At 41.0% G+C, this 18,163-nt stretch overlaps 1 protein-coding gene and 1 non-coding gene across 3 annotated transcripts in view; one reads left to right on the forward strand and one right to left on the reverse strand.

Annotated features, from left to right (window-relative positions):
- The first annotated feature begins 153 nt into the window (after positions 1-153).
- trnaa-agc lies at positions 154-226 on the forward strand. The gene has a single exon. It is a non-coding gene; the product is annotated as a tRNA-Ala (tRNA).
- A 592-nt stretch (positions 227-818) lies between these two features.
- The window catches only part of LOC122768736 (contactin-4-like), a 178,221-nt gene continuing 160,876 nt past the window's right edge, over positions 819-18,163 (reverse strand). The window contains exons 12-17 of one of the 2 annotated variants that reach the window (XM_044024934.1): positions 17,018-17,145; positions 7,682-7,857; positions 5,098-5,215; positions 4,553-4,711; positions 3,228-3,377; positions 819-1,135 (exon numbers count right to left, since the gene is read on the reverse strand). In XM_044024934.1, coding sequence (XP_043880869.1) covers positions 1,029-1,135; positions 3,228-3,377; positions 4,553-4,711; positions 5,098-5,215; positions 7,682-7,857; positions 17,018-17,145 — 838 coding nt within the window. In that variant the 3' untranslated portion in view covers positions 819-1,028. Of the gene's footprint in view, positions 1,136-3,227; positions 3,378-4,552; positions 4,712-5,097; positions 5,219-7,681; positions 7,858-17,017; positions 17,146-18,163 lie in introns of both variants that reach the window. The other variant, XM_044024933.1, reaches the window with a different exon arrangement.

Raw genomic sequence — 18,163 nt, forward strand, 5'->3', positions numbered from 1 at the left:
ACTATGACTTTTTTGTCTAATTTTGGACGACATGCTATACTATGATGTTTTTACAAAAATATATTTAGTTTAGAAAATATGACTGAATTGCGTTTTGTTGATGACTGTCTCATGTCGTGTCTTTACATTTGAGTTTAAATTAACAATGGAGCAGGGGGATTAGCTTAAATGGTAGAGCGCTCGCTTAGCAAGTGAGAGGTAGCGGGATCGATGCCCGCATCCTCCACTTGTCTTGAGCCACTTCACTAAGGATTATACTCTGATATTGGAGGACATACTATGCTATGTCTTTTTTGTCTAATTTTGGACGACATACTATACTATGACTTTTTTCAGTGATTTTGGAAGACATACTATACCATGACGTTTTTGAGGGATTTTGGACGACATACTATACTATGACTTTTTTGAGTGATTTTGGACGACATACTATATATACTATGATGTTTTTGACAGATGTCACATAATATTAATTTGATTTTTGGAAAAAGTGACAGCCCTAATCTGCTTACAGTTTACCGTTTGGTGAATGAATGTTACACTCTACCCCCGCTTTTTATGTACAAAAGAAAAATGCCTGAGGATTTTTCAGGGCTCAGAACCAAAAAAAAGCCCCTTTGTTTGGCAAAAGTTAGACTTTAATTAAACTCCTGCATATTGAAATATCAACAGTGATTCTCTGGGAACATCTCACAGCAGGGACTGATGATTTTGCAGCAGCCTGAATAAATAGAAACCTGCAGAGTTGTAGAGATAATGCAGGAATGAAAAGAAAGAAAGAAAGAAAGAAAGAAAGAAAGAAAGAACAACAACAAGAAAGAACTAAAAAAAAAAAACTAGGACTTCGAAGGAGCCATTGAGTTTAATTATCTTATCGAAACCTCAAAAACATTTTTCTCTCCCCCGGGGTGACAGCAGCAGTTATTGCCTCTCTGTTCTTAAAAATTAAATGCCATACATTAGGCCATTCAGCTGTTATTAATGAAACAGGGGCCTGGATCCATGGAGAATAATGATGTCTTCCTCCCTCAATGGGTGAGGGAGTCGTGAGTGAGCTCTCTTACCTCCCATGTGATGACTAATTCGGAGCGACTGCCACCGCCTCCGCTCACATTGGCCGGTGTGACCTTCGGAGCTGGAGAGAGAAGACAGATCGGCTTAGCTCCGTTGGCTTAATTGACATACAACACTGAGAGAGCATGTGATCGCTTGCCATGTGGCTACTCCCCAATGACAGAGACAACATGTCCGAACCTCAGCAGCCAGAAATCCTGTGAGATGTCAGCAAACTGGCTGAGAGATGTCAAAAAAAAATCAGGACACAAAGAGAGAATGTAGCCTGTCTCGCTGAAGGCTGTGAGCTGCTGCCTTTCAAAGATAGATAGATAATTATAGCACCTGTAATTATGGTCCTTTTATAATTCCTTTGGGAATTTTTGCCTTTGAGTTACGATTTCTGATAAACTGAGACCATTCTAATGTCTCTGCAAGAAATATGAAGCTGACTGTTAGCCAGGCCAGCTGTTTTACTCCAATTTTCATGCTATGGCATAAGCAAATCTATGTCCAAAACCTACTAGCACACAGAGAAAGCCAACCGATTCAAAGCCAAGGCTGGATATAGTCTGAGCATAAAGCTGCAATGTAGCAGCAGAGGTTTTTATGCTCAGCAAATCAAATTAATCAACAATTATACTCACAACTATTTAGCAAATGGCTCTAACATATGTTCCCAGAGCCAGATCCAACCCACTGACCTGATTAATCTGGCCCAAAGGAAAACAAAATGGCCGCCAAAAATGAACAACAGGCGGCATAATGAATCTTAGGCACTCGTGTTGCCAATTGCACACAGCAGCTTGACTGATTTTAGAACGGACAAATTGATTTTAGACACACAGACACACAAAAATCAGTGGCTGATGCCACAAAGGCATAGAGGTGGGTAGAATAAAACACTGTAAATAGTGCAGTCTTCAATGAAAAGCTGTTTTCTTTTTCTTTTTTTAAAGTTATCTCTTTTAATATGAATTCTGGTGTTGTGAAAATGGTTGTTTATGTCGGTGATATATATTGTGTGGAATAGGGCATTAAATTGGGAGGAAACACTGAGGCAAAGATTGATAAAATAACAAGAGGTTTGTGGAAAAATGACTGGACAGACAAACAAGACAAAGGACAGTGTATATTGTGACCGTCTGGATTCCAGCCACCTTCTCCATAACAAACCGATGGTTATCATGGAGTGCAGTGGGAGGCTGAGGCCAACAAACAATACGCTCTCTCTCTTTTATACCTCAAGCAATAAAATAAACTTGACGATAAACTAAGACAGTAAACTTCACTCTTACTCTGATCAGTCAACAATTACAATATGTAAATCACTATTTAAATATTGAATCACTGCAATTTTCAGTCCCAAATTACAAAATGTTTCAGCTCCTACTGTTCCTAGTTCCTCCTCACATTAAAATCATTTCACTGACGAGACACAGCTTGACTTTAATTTTGAAGTTGTCACAGGAAGGGAAATGAGTCCGCGAGTTCACCAATTATTGCTTAAAAAGTCACAAATAAAACAACAACAAGACTTTCAACCGCTTTTGTAGCACACGCGATTTTGCTTCATAGAGCTCTTCGACCTTACCCTCATCTCAGATGTGGGTGTTGTTCAGTTTCCTGTTCCTGTTCCTGTTTATTATTACAGGTAATATTTATTCTATTTTCCTACAGTTAAAATGTAAATGTTTCTGTGTGTGTGTTGTACATAAGAACATGTTAGATCAGAAATCTCAATATTTAACAGAGGAGGTGTATTTAGCGACAGCACTGCTGAAACATGGCGATCGTGAGCCGAATTACAACCTGTTCAGCCGTATTTTATTTCATTGACTGTGGCAGACGGAGTCTGTGCTCCAGGATGCTGCAGGAAGTACTGAACTAATCTAATGATTCAGTACACTGAAAACAACTGCTTTGCTTGTCTCTTGTATCGCATTGGTGCTGTGCTATGCTCAAACTATAAAATGGAAAAGCACCATAAAGAATGGTATCAGTCTTGTCAACTTGAGCGTACTCCCTGAAAATGGCTACGACTTCATTTATTGACAAAATAATAAAAGGCAATTTGTAAATCATGTTTGTCCTGAAAGGAAAGAACAAATTAACAGAATGACAATTTGCAAGAAGCATAAGGAATGATTTTTTTCTGCTCATGCAGTACATACAGGTTCCTTTTGTCCTTGCTTGTTTGGATGGCTTGCTGGGCTCGCCGGTCCCAACGGTGTTGCTTGCCAGAACTCGAAACTCATACTCCACCCAAGGGCTCAGGTCTATTACTGTAGCTGTCAGCCGGTTGCCCCCCACCACCTCAGGAACTGGCATAAAAAAACACAGTGCCCCCTTCAGTATGCAGAAAACTCCCCCCCCCACCTGTGTGTGTGTGTGTGTAGGCTGTGAATCAGCGGCAGACTGTCCTCCAGGCTGACAAGAAAACTCAGACTCCACCACAGGTACATGGCACAGGTGTATACCCTCACAAGGACGCACAGTGCACATTCACATTCACATTCAAATTCAAACGACAACGACAACAAAACTTTAAAAACAAGGGCGGGGCTTTGGACACCTCTTTCATGATGTCACAAATGACACACCGGTTTTCATTTCAACAATCTTCGGGTTTTAAAACTGCAGTATCTGCATATCTTTTGATAATCAAGCATTGTTATTAGACCTGACGGAGGGAGCGTTTGTGTGTGTACAAGAAGTAATTGTCCAGGTTTTTTTAAGCAGTAGAATTCACATTTCTGTGGGGGCTTCTGAGCATTTTCAGCCATACTTCAACCTGTTGTAGCCACCTTACTTCACCAGCATGACGTTGCTGTGCTCCCTCTCAGAATTTGTTGATTTGGACAAGGAAGCATGGGTATGTTGCTGGGCAACACAAGATCTAGACACCAGTGATATCTATTGTTTTCTTTTTCTTTTAATAAAATAGAAAATAAAATGTCTGTTTTGCAAACACAGACTATTTCAAGTAATTCATCAAAGACAGAGACTAGTTCTTTCTTTGAAGCAGGAGTTCTATTAAACCTACAAGGTCACACTGTCATCCTGTTACATAGGAAATCAATGAGACCAGGAAAAACTATCTCACATCAAACTGTCCATAATTCACAAAAAATATTAATAGAACAGGGAATACAGTGCCTGAAAAAAAGCACATTATACCAATCATTCATAAATGCTAATGGCCACATTAAAGAGGATGAGGGGGGGGAAAATAACACAGATGCTATCGTTTTAACAACACTATCAAATTACGGGAAAAATTAATCATCAGGACGGGATCCACATTTCAGGAATCCCAGGAGTCCAATGAAATGGCGGTCAGTGGTCACACTATCACAATTGCACAGCATTTGGTGCTGGGGTAAAAATGACCTCTCCTATATTCTCACAGGCGAGGCAGAAGAAGAAGGAAAAGAAGAAGTAGAGTGGCTCCTTCCATGTGATTGGAGGAGGCTACGGCTGGTTGAAGAGAGCTTACCTGTGGTGACAGCCTGCCACCCGAGGGAAAATGGTGTCCTGGCCTGGATGGTATATGCCGTAATTGGACTGTGATTATCAGGACCAGGCCTCCAGGACAGAGAGGCTGTGGTATCGCTGATTTCTTCTACATGGATGCTGGTGGGAGGCCCCGGGGGACCTGATAGATGGCACAGCCAGGCAAAGGGAAAGGGGAGGGAGAGATAGAGAGACAGGTGGAGGAGCGAGAAGAAAGAGGCGGGAGGTGGAGGGTATGTAAATCAGAAGGACATGGAAATATGGTGAGGATGGTTTTAGCACCTGCGGCTAATGTAGACAGTTCATTGTGAAACCTATGGGAGCTATTTGGTCTAATTAGACATTAAATTTCCATTAAGGTTAGAATAGAAAAAAAAAATAAAATCTTTTTGCATTATATTTCTATATTTCTGCTAAAGCAGCTGTAATGAACATTACAGGGAAACAGTCCATGAGTGATAAGCTAAAAGCTTAAATACGTACAGATGTGCTGATTTTTAAACTGAAACTTTATAATATGGAACTCACCTCTGACGACCAGGTCAACAGCGATGGAAATACTGTCCACCTTGGTTTGCACGGCACACGTGTACTTCCCAGCATGCCTCAGCTGGACGTTTCTAATCATAATGTCTCCTGCCGAATGCTGCTGTCATTCACCACACACACAGTCACACACACACACACACACACAATTCCATAAGCAACATGGTTAAGCCTCCAGCTATTGTAATTCAAGAACAATAGTGATTTTCCAGCCACATGGGAATAAAAAGAGCTGAACAGAAAGCTTATTTTCCTGTATATGTATTTTTGTTTCATAAAAAAAGAAGTAAATCTATATTTCCCTGTGTAGCATTTTCTTCCATGTCCTAAAGCAAACACAGACATGTCTCACTTTCTTTTTTGTCACTTAAAAGTTCAGAGACAAGTACACAAATGTACTTGATGAAAGCGTTTCATTTTGATTGTGTCGAGGTGTTTCACAGCCTAATGTAAGGTACTTTAAAATAAAAAAATAAAAATCCTTTTATTCCTGTCTATAATTGCAATTCCCACTCCCACATTATAATTCTGTGAGAGTACAGCACAGCAGGTTTTGTAATAAATTGGACTTGGCGGAAAGCTGTGGCACAGTGGCAGTAAGAATTCTGTGGAGTGGCTTCTAGCTTAATCAATGTGAGTGTAGATGTACAGCAATTCATTTGGAGGATGAGAATGTAAATTACGGTACAAGAAACACCTACATCGTAAAAAAAAAAAAAGAACCAGGAAGGACACCTCAGTTTTTTTCCCCCTCTCACTCTGCTCATCGGCAGTTGTTGTTGAATTTCTCTTGAGTAAAAAACAAGCCTGGGTATCTCATGATGAGGTGCATGTTGGGTAAATATGAAGTAGGTCAATTAATCAATTCAACTTAAAGTGTATAAAAGCCAAATAGAGTTTGCAATTCGCTCTCAAGTATCGGGAATCGGGTTTGAAATTCTAGGATCACTACAACCCGAGGTGTAAGATGCAAACCATTTTTTTCTTACAGTATACAGTATTCTGACCGAGACCAGTTGCAGGGTGAGTATGTAAATTTCATTTTAAAATAAACCACAGGCAGCAATTTTCTGGCCATAAATATTACACAGGATACACACATTCCCTCTGCACTGCGGCTGAATTTATTATGACCCTGCTAAAGAAAGAAGTATAATCCTGACGTATCAATGAATCTTCAGAGTCACCTCTTGACCTTTACTCAATAAAAACCTCTGGAGGGGGCTGCAAAATAAATCAAAGTTTGAAGAAGCAGAGTGGCGCTGATAAAAATGAGTGTTCGACAGTGCAAACACAAGAATGAGCCTTGCTTTTTTTAATTACTTAGTGTATATTACAGGTCATCTGAAGAATGTTGATGCGAAAAGCGCCTCAGGGGTTTGTGAATGACAACACGTTCCGCAACAACAACAACCTGTACTGACTGAGAACTCGGAGGGAAATCAATAGGAGGTGTAGCAGAAATCTCAGAACTAATGTGTAAAAATGGCCAGGTTTTCCCAGAGGAAAACCTTGTTAGCTCAGAGTGATTAATTAATCGTAGTATCTACATTCTTGATGTGGTGGTGGAGGATGTTGTGTAGAAACTGGGAAGAATGACTGTTATTATGTTTGTGGCTGCTTAACTGTCACGATGAGGATATTTTTAGATCAGTGTGACATAGACATGTTGCATTAATGCTTTAACACTTAGTGCTCACACGGCATGGATCTGTACTGCAGGTGCACCCAGGGTAAACTGCCGTGGGAATAATACACAACTCCTTATATGGTCATCCTGGGGGTGTGTGTTTTCGGTCACAGATATGTGTTGTTGAGTCAAAGTTATGATTCATTTTTTCTTTTCTTTTTGTTCATAAAAACAAGCCATGTGAACTTTGAACTGTGACGTACGTCCAAATTTCACAAATTCAATCAGATTTTAAACCTTATGAGTACTTTTTGCTGAAAATAGTGAAAATGAAAAACATCACGTTGCCTAGGTTATGCTGACAAAAAGGATATAAGACACTCTATATTGCACTTACAGCCTCTGTACATACTGTGTGTTTGCATAAGTGCATAAATGCTTTAAAGTATTTTCAACCATGACCATTTTGCACCACCAAACAAAGGATGTTGATTTTTTTTTTAATGAGTTTTTGTACTAATGCTAAATCAGGGAGTGTATTTTATTTTAATGCTCATGCAGGGTTCATTTATTGGGGACCTTAGACCTAAGTTATATATATACTGTATGTTCATATATGTTTTAAACATATACATATACAAATATATATCATATATGAATCGATGAAAATTCTATATTGGTCACTATACTGCATTACATTTGCAGCCTATATTGTTGTGGGGGAGCGTAATGTAGTGGTAACATGTCAGGTATCAAATGTATTATTATGTTTGAACTAAGCTCATTTCATTCTCACATACAAATAAACGCCTTCACAGTTTTACAGCAAGTTGCTCAAAGTCAATAGTGCAAATGTCCGTATGCATGCAGTCGTCAGTGTTAAAACCTGCACAGTTCTCACACATTCTCAGAAACCATGAGGGATTATGCACTTACTCCTCCCACTTTTTCAAAAAATCCACCATGGCTGCCAAAGTGGATGAGCTGCTCGTTGAAGAACCAGGTGAACTTGAGCTCCAGCGATGGGTCGTGGCTCACCTGACAGGGCAGGACCACGCTCTCCCCCACAGAGACGTCCAGGGTGGACGGCAGGGTGGTGATGATGGTCGGCTCTGAAACGCACATCCACACACATTTGATCAAACACACTGTGCTCAGCTACCCCCATTTTTTTTGCCCAGACATTATAATTCAGTACAGGAAATGGCTCCGCAGAAAAAGCCGAGCCCTTCCATCATCCTTATGGATATGTCAGACTCCGTTAATAGAAGGATATACGCGACAGAGCACACAGCAAACTAGGGTGCACAGCTACAATAACTGGTATTAGTTTCGGCCTGAGCCTGTCTCCGCGGGGACTAAAAGACGTGTCTCTCCTGCATCCTGAGAAGCCTTCATGTGTCACACTGTCAGCTCTGTCTTTAGCCTGGAACTCCAATTCCCCCGATTGGTGCAAAATTCCCAAAATGCACTGCCAGGAAAACAGTAAACAGCAGTGAGCACTTTTGAAGCCTGCAGCACATTACAATAGCATCACATGGGAATAAAGCAGCACGTCCCTTATCTGCACTTGTGTGTGAGCATGTGGAGGAAAGGCGGGTGGAAGGACATGAGAGGAGGCGGAATGAGAGGTAGAGGCTTTGTTCTGTGGGTGTACAACACCTGGCTCCCTCTTGGGGGTGCTGTGATTACTCGGTTGAAATTTCCTCTCTGAGCACACAGACTAAATTAACCATGGCAAATGATTTCTGGACAGGCATACATTCATGTAGAAAGTGCCCGCAGTGCAGTCTTCATCCAGAGTGAATTCGATGCTTCATTGCATTGGCCGTCTTTCTCTCTCTCTCACCAAAATACACTCCTGATGTGATTTATATAGTCGTTTCTCTGATATCACACCAGACAGCTATCAGCTGCCGCGGCTATAGGTTTTTGTCGCTTCCACAATGAGAGTGTATCTGAAAGGCCCCACTCTTCTATTGCTTGGGGGTTAAATGGTTAGTGATTGCGGAGCAGTAAAAAAACATCATAATAACACACAGGAGGTATTCAAGGGTCTGTGTCTACTCTGCCACTGCAGCTTCCAAAGGTCGGCTGCACCTTGTAGAACAAGCGCGGAAAGGAAATGGAAAACCTGAAAAATTTAAAGGATGAGGGAAAAAAAAAACCCCAACACTCTTCACTTAAACAAAAAAAATGCATCAGGTCTCTTTTGCAGGACTTTTTTTATGATGAGACAGTCATCAAAAAAAATATATGGGGAGAGAAAGTAGGTAAAATGAAATGACAGGAAGGATCTACAAGGAAATACGTACATAGACTGACTGTCAAAAATATTTACTCCCAAATCTCTGCAAGATGGAAACACACTATAAACATTTATTTCCTTTTGTATTTTTCCTTTTCCATGAGCTCCAGTCCTCGCTTTGTTTACTGCCTGGACTATGTCTGCCTCCAGGGATCCACTGTGACAATGACTGTGGGAACACGCTCCCTTATTACCCTCTTCTGTCATCATTTGTCACAGATTATATGTACAAGCAAGCTTGGTTACACAATGGCATGCTGGGCACTTGACCATAATTTGATTACTTTCCATCTCGTATGAAGCCCTGTTACCTACTGCCACTGTAAACAGGAGCATAGTAACCAACTCTCTTAGCAGAGAGGGTCAATCAGAAACGACACGGAGCATGTGCTAATGCGCTCAGACAGCCCGGTTGGCATCTCGGGGAGTGTTACTGGGGTAGGTCAAACCTTTATTGGCATGTTTTCAGTTTCTACTTATCAGGCAGGACATTTGCAAAGAGCTCTTTCTCCACAGACCCCAATATGTCAGTGTTTAACATCAATAACTGACCATTAATGAATCAAAAATGTCAAACCAATGTGCAGTGAACTAAACTGTTTTGCCTTCAAATTTCAAATGTAGGTCAAAGAACTCCTTCTAATGTACTGCCATGGGGAACTTAAATGTTTATGTTTTAAGGGATAATTCAGATTTTTGAAGTGTGGCTGGGTGTGTGAGCATGGCACAGTTTCTGTGAACCGGCCTGGGAACTGAACACTAGCACTCAGTGATAACACAAAGTTGGTAAAAATCTGTGATTTTCAGTTCAGTTTATACCTGAAAAAGGCTATCTAACTCTAATCTATCTAATGAAGCAGCACAAACGTTAAGATATAGACTTTGTGAGGCGGGTCTTTTGTTAGATTTAAATCAAGTTAAGTTAGGATATCACTGATTTATTCTGTATTAAAAAAAAAAAAAAAGCCACTTTGTTGTCCTTGAATCTGTCCTGACAGATTATGTGATACAGAGTCACAATAGTTTTCATGGACTCAAAATTATGTTTCTCACAGTGAAAATACATTCCTCTAACATAATAAATAAATACATCCCACAAAAATGTAATCAAAATCCATCCATTTTTCCAAAAAGAAAAAAAAGGGTAAAACTAACCTGGTTACATTCTCTATTATTGGGTGAACAATCCACTACTTGGTAAATGCTGCTTCACAGAAGAGCAGACATCGAAGGATCAGAAGGTGATGTCGCTATGAATACTTCCAGTGGTAACTTGCAGGCCCTTAATACCCAGAAATCACAGTCTATATTCATATTGAAAATGGAGATTAGGCAAGCTGAACATCCTGGATGGACCTTTAATTATTTGAAGCAACCTATAGTGGAACAGCCACAGCACACACATACCCTTATTTACAGAAAAAGAAGCAAAGGGAGTGTAGGATCGCTGACCTCTAATGAAGCCATAAGGATGACTTACTGACACAGGTTCACAGTGGGGAAACTCTGAGAAGCTGTGCAACAATAACATATGGTTGACCAGAAAGTATACGGCACAAACGGTCTCCAAATGACTCCCTGCTCATGTGCTGTCATGCCTCACACGGCCAGTTTCACCAGTCTTCCCACAAACATCGGCCATCATGAATAATGCTCTGCTCTGTCCTCCCCCCTTCGAATCCCTGCGGGCAAAACCTCCCAGGTTTAATGGTCTAAAGCTGTAATGTGTAAGCATGTATACTAGTACTTGAGTGTATATACACTATAGATTTTCGCACAAGGTGAGTGATGTGAGTTTGAATAATGCATCGAATCGAGGGCATGGCACAGCCAAAGGTCCACGTGATCCACGAGATTTGAAAACAAATTCACCAGAGAAACGGCTCACCCTTGAAATCGGTCAAACTGGGATTGAATCGAGCAGCATGTCGGCTCAAGACAAACACAAACTTCTAAAGGAAATGTTTTTTCTCTGACAGGTCAAAAGCCTTTTCTAAAAATGATCTGCACAATCTGGCAAAATTGCATCAGGCTAAGGTCAGTGCCACGCATGTGAAGGTAACGGGCTGTATAACGTCAGGCTTGTCATTCAGTGTTGTTCAAAAGCTCTTCAATCCTCAGAGCAATCTCTCAGGTCATTTTGGAACAAAAATGTTGTTGACAAACTTTTTACTTCATCCTTGCTTTCAACTCAACAAACCAAAGGTAACAATTTAATCAGCGCATCACAAGCGCCTCTGACACATTTTCTGACAAAATCAAAGGTACAGATACCCACAAGTTGCTCTCTCAGTACTGTAGTCACATGCCGTGCAGTGACACTCATCGGCAGCAACCTGCTGGTGATCGTTGACAGATGGCTGCTCATTATTTTTGTATATGGCTGTCAGGAATCACACATCACATTTATTTTACGTCGTCGCCGGCTTCTGACATGGACAAAAGGGTTTGCTGCCGGAAAGACCACCAAGAGCTTCAGTAAAAGACATGAATGTTTTTTTCCCCCCAGCATGTAAAACAGCATAAGTAAACAGCCAAAAGCATTAACCAGTACCTCTTTTGAGACAGAGTCTAAATGGGATTGCAGAGAACATTTTTTATTCAACAGTAGACTGCAGCCAACATTTTAGTTATGAACTGTACGACTGTACACTCAGAAAAAGACAGACTCTTGTACTCAACGTACAGATGTGAGCAGATGTGAGCAGATTTTGAATTTTGTGCGGTACGATTTGTGTGATTGGCGCACTCGAGTTGAAAACTTTGAACTTTGGCGAAGAATCGCGTTGAGATTCTCCTGACCTCACATCAGCATCTGCTCAAAATGGAGAAACTTATCATTTTTGTGTGAGGACACCCAGAGCTCTACGAAACAAGTTGCTATCTGCACTCTATCTCTTGAGAAAACCAGCATCAGGTGTGGGTCCACAACCACATCCAGACACAACTAGGAAAGTTTCACCGTTTACATTACATTATTACATGTCATTTTATCCAAAGCGACTTACAATGGAATTGAGTACAATCCGCCAGGGGTGGAGTCAAACTTACGACCATGATATCTTTCGCACACAGGGTACCGGTCTTAATCACTGAGCCACTCCATCCATCACTGGAAGCAGATGGATGAAAACCGCTTCCAGTGATACTTTTGCATGACGAGCAGCTAATTTGACGACTTATCGAGGCTCGGTCAGGATTTCCTGGAGTGATACCAACTACAGGCGCTTTGTCCCAGCTGTGGAGCATCTGGTCATCGGCCAAAATACGCAGACTTCTGGAATTCGCGTCATTTGAGATGCAAAGGCACAAAAATGCACTACAGTCATCCTGTGGTGTGGTGTGAACATTTGTGTTTGGTGTGAACACATCATTATTGTTATTATTGTTGACAGTGGCAATGTTTTAAATTTGTCTGTGAATATGAGTTGCATTTATGTCCCGCAGAGTCTCTGCCCTGGGAAAATGAGCTCATAACTAACTCTAGTTACAAAGCTGCACATTGTCCCTGCCAACTAACTAATAAATAAGAGGCTAACATCAGTATTGTCACATGCTGATTCTTTTTAATCACGGACAGTATAATGTTTACATAATTTTATATTAAATTAGAAAACAGTTCCAGGAGACGCCAGGAAGTAAGCAGATATTTCGATCAGAGACAGTGTTGCACCTGAGTAAACAACACAACCAATTGGTTCAATTAGAAAACAAAAAAAGGTGTCAGTTTTCCATCAAAATATTATTTTCTCGGAAATTGATTTAACCCAATAAGCAGTTATATGGCAGTTGTGGCAGATCATTCGTGTAGATTTTATAGAGCAACCTTCAAACCTGCCATCGAGCCACACACTAAAAGCCATCAACCTCCCGTTTCATAATCTCTTTGTGGAACAAAAGTGAAGAAGTTTCCATCAGCCTAAGCCGTGTTTTCTTTTATGTGAAACACAAGTTAATCCACCTCTGCCGAGCACAAATGTGAAAACTGGAGTTAATGTGAATATCACACGTTTCGATCCAGGATTTCTTTTGCACATATTCGACATTTACATAAAATAATTGAATGGAAACACAATGCCCCTGTTAATAATCTGGTCCTCAATTTTTGATCTGACAATAGGGTTTAGCCGTGTGTGTGACGGGGCCTTACAGTAGCAAGCTACCATTTGCAAATTAGTGCTGAACTTAAAGTACATCTGAGGCTTGTGTGGGAATGTCATTACATTTGCTAGTATGTGGTGATAAATCAAATTTCAAATTGACCTAATAATGGCAGTAGAAAAGTTAAGGGATCATCCAAGTTATTACAATCTGTCCTGTGGGGATCATTAATGTCTGAACAAAATGTCATGGCAGTCTGTGCGATAGTTGCTGAAATATTTCAGTCTGGAACCAAAGAGGGGGGTGGCAAAGGAACTGTCATCTCTGGAGTTATGCTGCTATTGAGGCATGGATAAAAACTGTCAAATGCCTTAAACGCAAAGGGAAACACAATGGTTCAACAGCCTCTTCAGCGACATCTGCATTACTCCGTTTTAGATTAAAAATGCATAAATTCTGCTCCAGATAAGCCTGTCATCCATAAAAATGCATAGGTTTTAGTTTGGAAACTACTGGGCTGTGTTTTAGTATAGACAGGCAAAAATAAAGATCTTTGAAAGCGATGACGCAGTTAGCGGCATTCACTCAACTATCAGCGGTGAACGAAAGGCACTGTTAACACCTTTAGTTTCCCCTCATTGTCTGTCTGATAAAACAAGTCCCTGCTTTCACTTTTCACCATTGTTGTTAGTAGTACTAGTACAACTCTACTTGGTTTATTTTGCTTTTCCATTAGGGAAAAAAAATCTTTAGTACTTGCTCTGACGAGGTTCCAAGCGAGCTGAGGCGATACTAAAATGTGACATCAGCAGACTGGAAGAGTCATGACACAGGAATCAAACTGAACAATGCTGAACTGTAGATCAGTTAAAACACACTTACAAAATCCTTAAAACATGTCTTAATCACCGAAATTTACCAAAGACATTTCTAAAATCTCAATATCTGTGAACCCAATCACAACCCGTTCAGCCGTATTTTAGTCCCGTGACTGTGTCAGATGGAGTCTGTGCTCCGGTCATGCAGGAATTACTGAACTAATCTTTACTAATTCTAACAATTCAGTACACCAAGAAGAACTGCTTTGTTCGTCACTAGTTTGCGCGTTTGTGTCGTGTATACAATGACGTCATGGCAGTTTCGTGCAGCTGTGCTATGAAGACGCCGCCCACATTGAGGGGGCACTCAATGGAAAACGACGTAGAGTAGAGTCGAGCCATTCAAGCCGAGTAGTGCTCGAAATGTACATGTGCATGCCCAACGTACCTAAAGCGTAGTGGTATGGATGTAGCCTTAGCCAAAACTCTCCTTTCTCATGTTTTAAAGTTAGAGGGTTGTAGCAATGCGCCATGATGAATTTACAAAAACAAGTGCTGTAATGTCAGAAGTTTTGAGTTGGCTGACCATCCGTAATGATCACAGGCACCCCTAATTGCTCGGGCTCATCTCCAGCGTAATCAAAATTCAAGGAGCACGTCTACAATCAAGTGCAATTAATTTGCTAATATCCCCCCAGTGTTGGCATAATGGAGACATTATCGGGGCTCATCTGTTGTGACTGCTCCTCCGCTGTTTGCTAGGCGGCTCTTTCAGGGTGGGAGACATCGAATGCTTTCTGACAGGTATTTTTCAGCGTTCATATCCCCAAAGTCAATTTGAATAAACTACTGTCATCTTCCATATGCGGCGGCTTGTGCAACACACACATTTCTTCCCGCTAAACAGGCTCCCTCAATCCGCAATGAGACACTGTAATGTAAATTACCCTCTGTCCCATTTTCCACACTGAATCGACTGTGACAAAAAGGCACAAGATCATATGCAGGAACATTTGTACGTCAGCTTTAAGTTATGATGATGGAAAGGAGGCGAGGGAGATAGAAAGAGAGAGAGGTAGAGAGTGTGAGGAAGAGAGAGGGTGTCAAATAAAACCCATATTCTCTTTCACAAGAATAATAAGTGGATAACCGCACCATCTATTTCTGCTGAGAGGACATATGAGGGTGTGTTTCCTTGCCGCTTGATTGGAAAATCACATACAGGCCATCAGCCTGACCCCACAGCGAGAGCTGCAGGTTTCACCGGACTTCCGCTCATGCTGATTGGCCGAGGAGTTTCTGTGAGTGTGTGTGTGTGTGTGTGTGTGTGTGTGTGTGTGTTCTGTCCCATTTTCACTTCACAGTGTGTGACAAATGGATAAAAGGAGGGGCGAGAGTGATCCTGTGTTTCATTCATTAGGCCTTGTATTTGAACTGTGCACTTAAAATGAACACGTGTGCAAAAAATACAAAGGTTAATGATTGTCTTTGTGCAAAGCCGGAGTTGTCAATGGCAGGTAGAGCAGGGATGCAGCATAAATCAGCGCCGAGGTTCACTTTGAGCTCCCACACATTCTTGACTGCTGCTGACTTTCAAGCATTCATAATATATGGAATATGCCTTTTATAATTCAACAGCAAAAGGAAATATGACTTGATAGTGATTTACAGGAGCCTCTATTTCTATTCTTTTCTTCTTTTAAATTTCCATTATGTGATGTGCTTACTGATAGAAGAGGCCGTGAAGATTTATCTTGCCGTTTTTCACATTGACATTTATCGACATTTGTTTTCAAACCTGCTGGTTTAAATGAAAGTCAATTAATCCAGGTTTCTATAGCAACCTCTTTAAAAAGTAAAAAAAAAGAAAGAAGATATTTTAGCATTTCTGTTGACATGGCATTTCGAGGGATTTTACAGGTCGCTACTTTGTAGAAGAAAGACAATTAAGTGGATGAAAGTTATTAGGAAAAAAGCAAGGGAAGAAGAAGAAGAAGAAGAACTTTAATAAAAAAAATAATTTGACCTCAGTGAGTGGAGGAGAGCACACAGCGTTGGAAGGACTTTTATGGCCTGTGCTGTTAATTCCTTACAAGGTGAAACATTCACACCAGCACAAACTCATTTTGTTCTGCATGGTCACATGTGGTTATATTGAACTGTATTCTCTCCTCGGCAGATGAAAACGAATGCCGAGTAAATTTGCACAGCCAGATCTTGCCCACAGGGTTTGACTTAACATCTCAGAACATCTCAGAACATGCACCTTGAAGTGAAACTGAGAAAGTGCAAAAGCAGCTGATTGTATTTGTCAAACAGATTTCGATATGATGCCTCTAACAATCTGTTCAAAATGTGAATCTATACTTAACCTTTTAAATCATTAGGCATGAACTTTTCTCCCTAAGGACGAAAATACTGTGAGGTTCATAATTCTATAAATCTACACAAGCCAGCCAACAAAGCAGATCAAGGCATAATAACTAACAATAACACCATGTGAACAAGGGGTGGGGGGTGGGTGGGGGGTCACAGTGAGGGTATAGTTCACCGAGTGTGTCAGCAAATACACCAGGCAGGAGGTGAGAACATTATTCCCCTGTGGAACGAGGACAGAAAACAGCAGTGTCCACAGAATAAAGCCACTCAGTCCGCAACGATTTAGACCCCAGTTCACATTCATTTTTAATGAAATACAATAAGTCACAGCGCCGGAGCAGAAATGGGAACTCCAGTCCAGATGATCACGAGAACACTGGAACCTTTTCTCAACGCTGAGAGTTTCCAACAACTTCGAGAAAAGGATGTAAGCTAACGTTATCATCAGTACGGTTTGGAATGAAAAACCCTGATCTGGCGTGACTTTGCACCGCAGTGTGTGGGCAGGATGGCGACTGGAATGGAATGTGAGATCGAGTACGTATGAGCAGAACTCTGGACTGACACGGACGTCGTTAGTATGAATGACACTGTGGAATATGCACGTGTGGAAATGCAAAGGGTCTCCCTGTGGACACGGAACACGGAGAGTATAAATCAAAGTACCTTTAACTGTGACACTTCCCGTGCTGCTTGCCACACCAAACTGGTTCCTTGCCACACAGGTGTAGAGCCCTGCATCGGATTTGGTTGCATTCCATATCCGAAGGTTCCCGTTGTCCAAAATTGAGACCCTGTAACCAAGAAGAAAAAAAAAAAAAAAAAAAGTTATATTAATGGTGTGAAATAGGCTTAAAAAGTTGGTAACAAGTGCTGTGAAAAGTACGACTTCTTGAAAGGAGAGTACACTTCTTCAGCTTGTCTAATTAAGTTATGCATTTTTGCACATGAGAACACTGAGAAATAGGATTGTATTTTCAGGGATGATTAATTCAGCACAATCCAAGATATCCAGGACAACAGTGGATTCCTGCCCTTTGTGCGACGGCCACAAGTGCTTCAAAAAAGGTCACAAGGCCTTCGCAAAACTTGACATTTCCTAAATAACAAGCAAAAGTGAGAATGGTGCCCTTGAGACCACAGTACGGTGGGAAATCAAGGGTGGACCTGCACATCAAAGTTTGCTGAATTTTAATTATCTGAAATGCTCTGCTGAATCCGCACACTGTAAATATGAAATAGCGTCAGCCAGAGTGTGAGGAGAGAGAATGATGTGTGGCTGCTAAATTGCTGTGTTCACCTATGGATGAGTTCACCCGAGAGTCAAAGGAGTCAGAGTGAGCAGTTTCATGGCTGAGAGGGTTTTACAGATTCAGGCAAAGAATTAACTAAAGGACAGAGAGATTATTTCCTTTAATTGCACTTCTTTATTTACACACACATTAACACAAGCAATTAAGTGTTATTGCAGACATATGCATGTCTGTGCACAAACACTCCAAACTGCACCAATGGTTTTTCAGATCAACACTGAATCACGGTGAGGTGGTGGTGGTGGTGGTGATGCTGGGTGTTTGTAGTGATAAACCAACAGATAATAATCACCCAACTCTACATTTCTCCTCAGCTCTAAACAATTTTAGCATCGTTCAGCTCATTGTGTTGCTTTTAAGGCCCAGACAGAGACTTTACTACACTGCTTCACATTCACTGCTCTCATCAGTGTCGTTTGCAGAGAAAGTGAACCACTGTTTAAAGCAAAATGGCCTCATAAACCCACTGTTCACTACCTGCCCACCACTAAAGAACAAG

Source organism: Solea senegalensis, linkage group LG4, assembly GCF_019176455.1.
Source record: "Solea senegalensis isolate Sse05_10M linkage group LG4, IFAPA_SoseM_1, whole genome shotgun sequence".
NCBI classification, from domain to species: domain Eukaryota; kingdom Metazoa; phylum Chordata; class Actinopteri; order Pleuronectiformes; family Soleidae; genus Solea; species Solea senegalensis.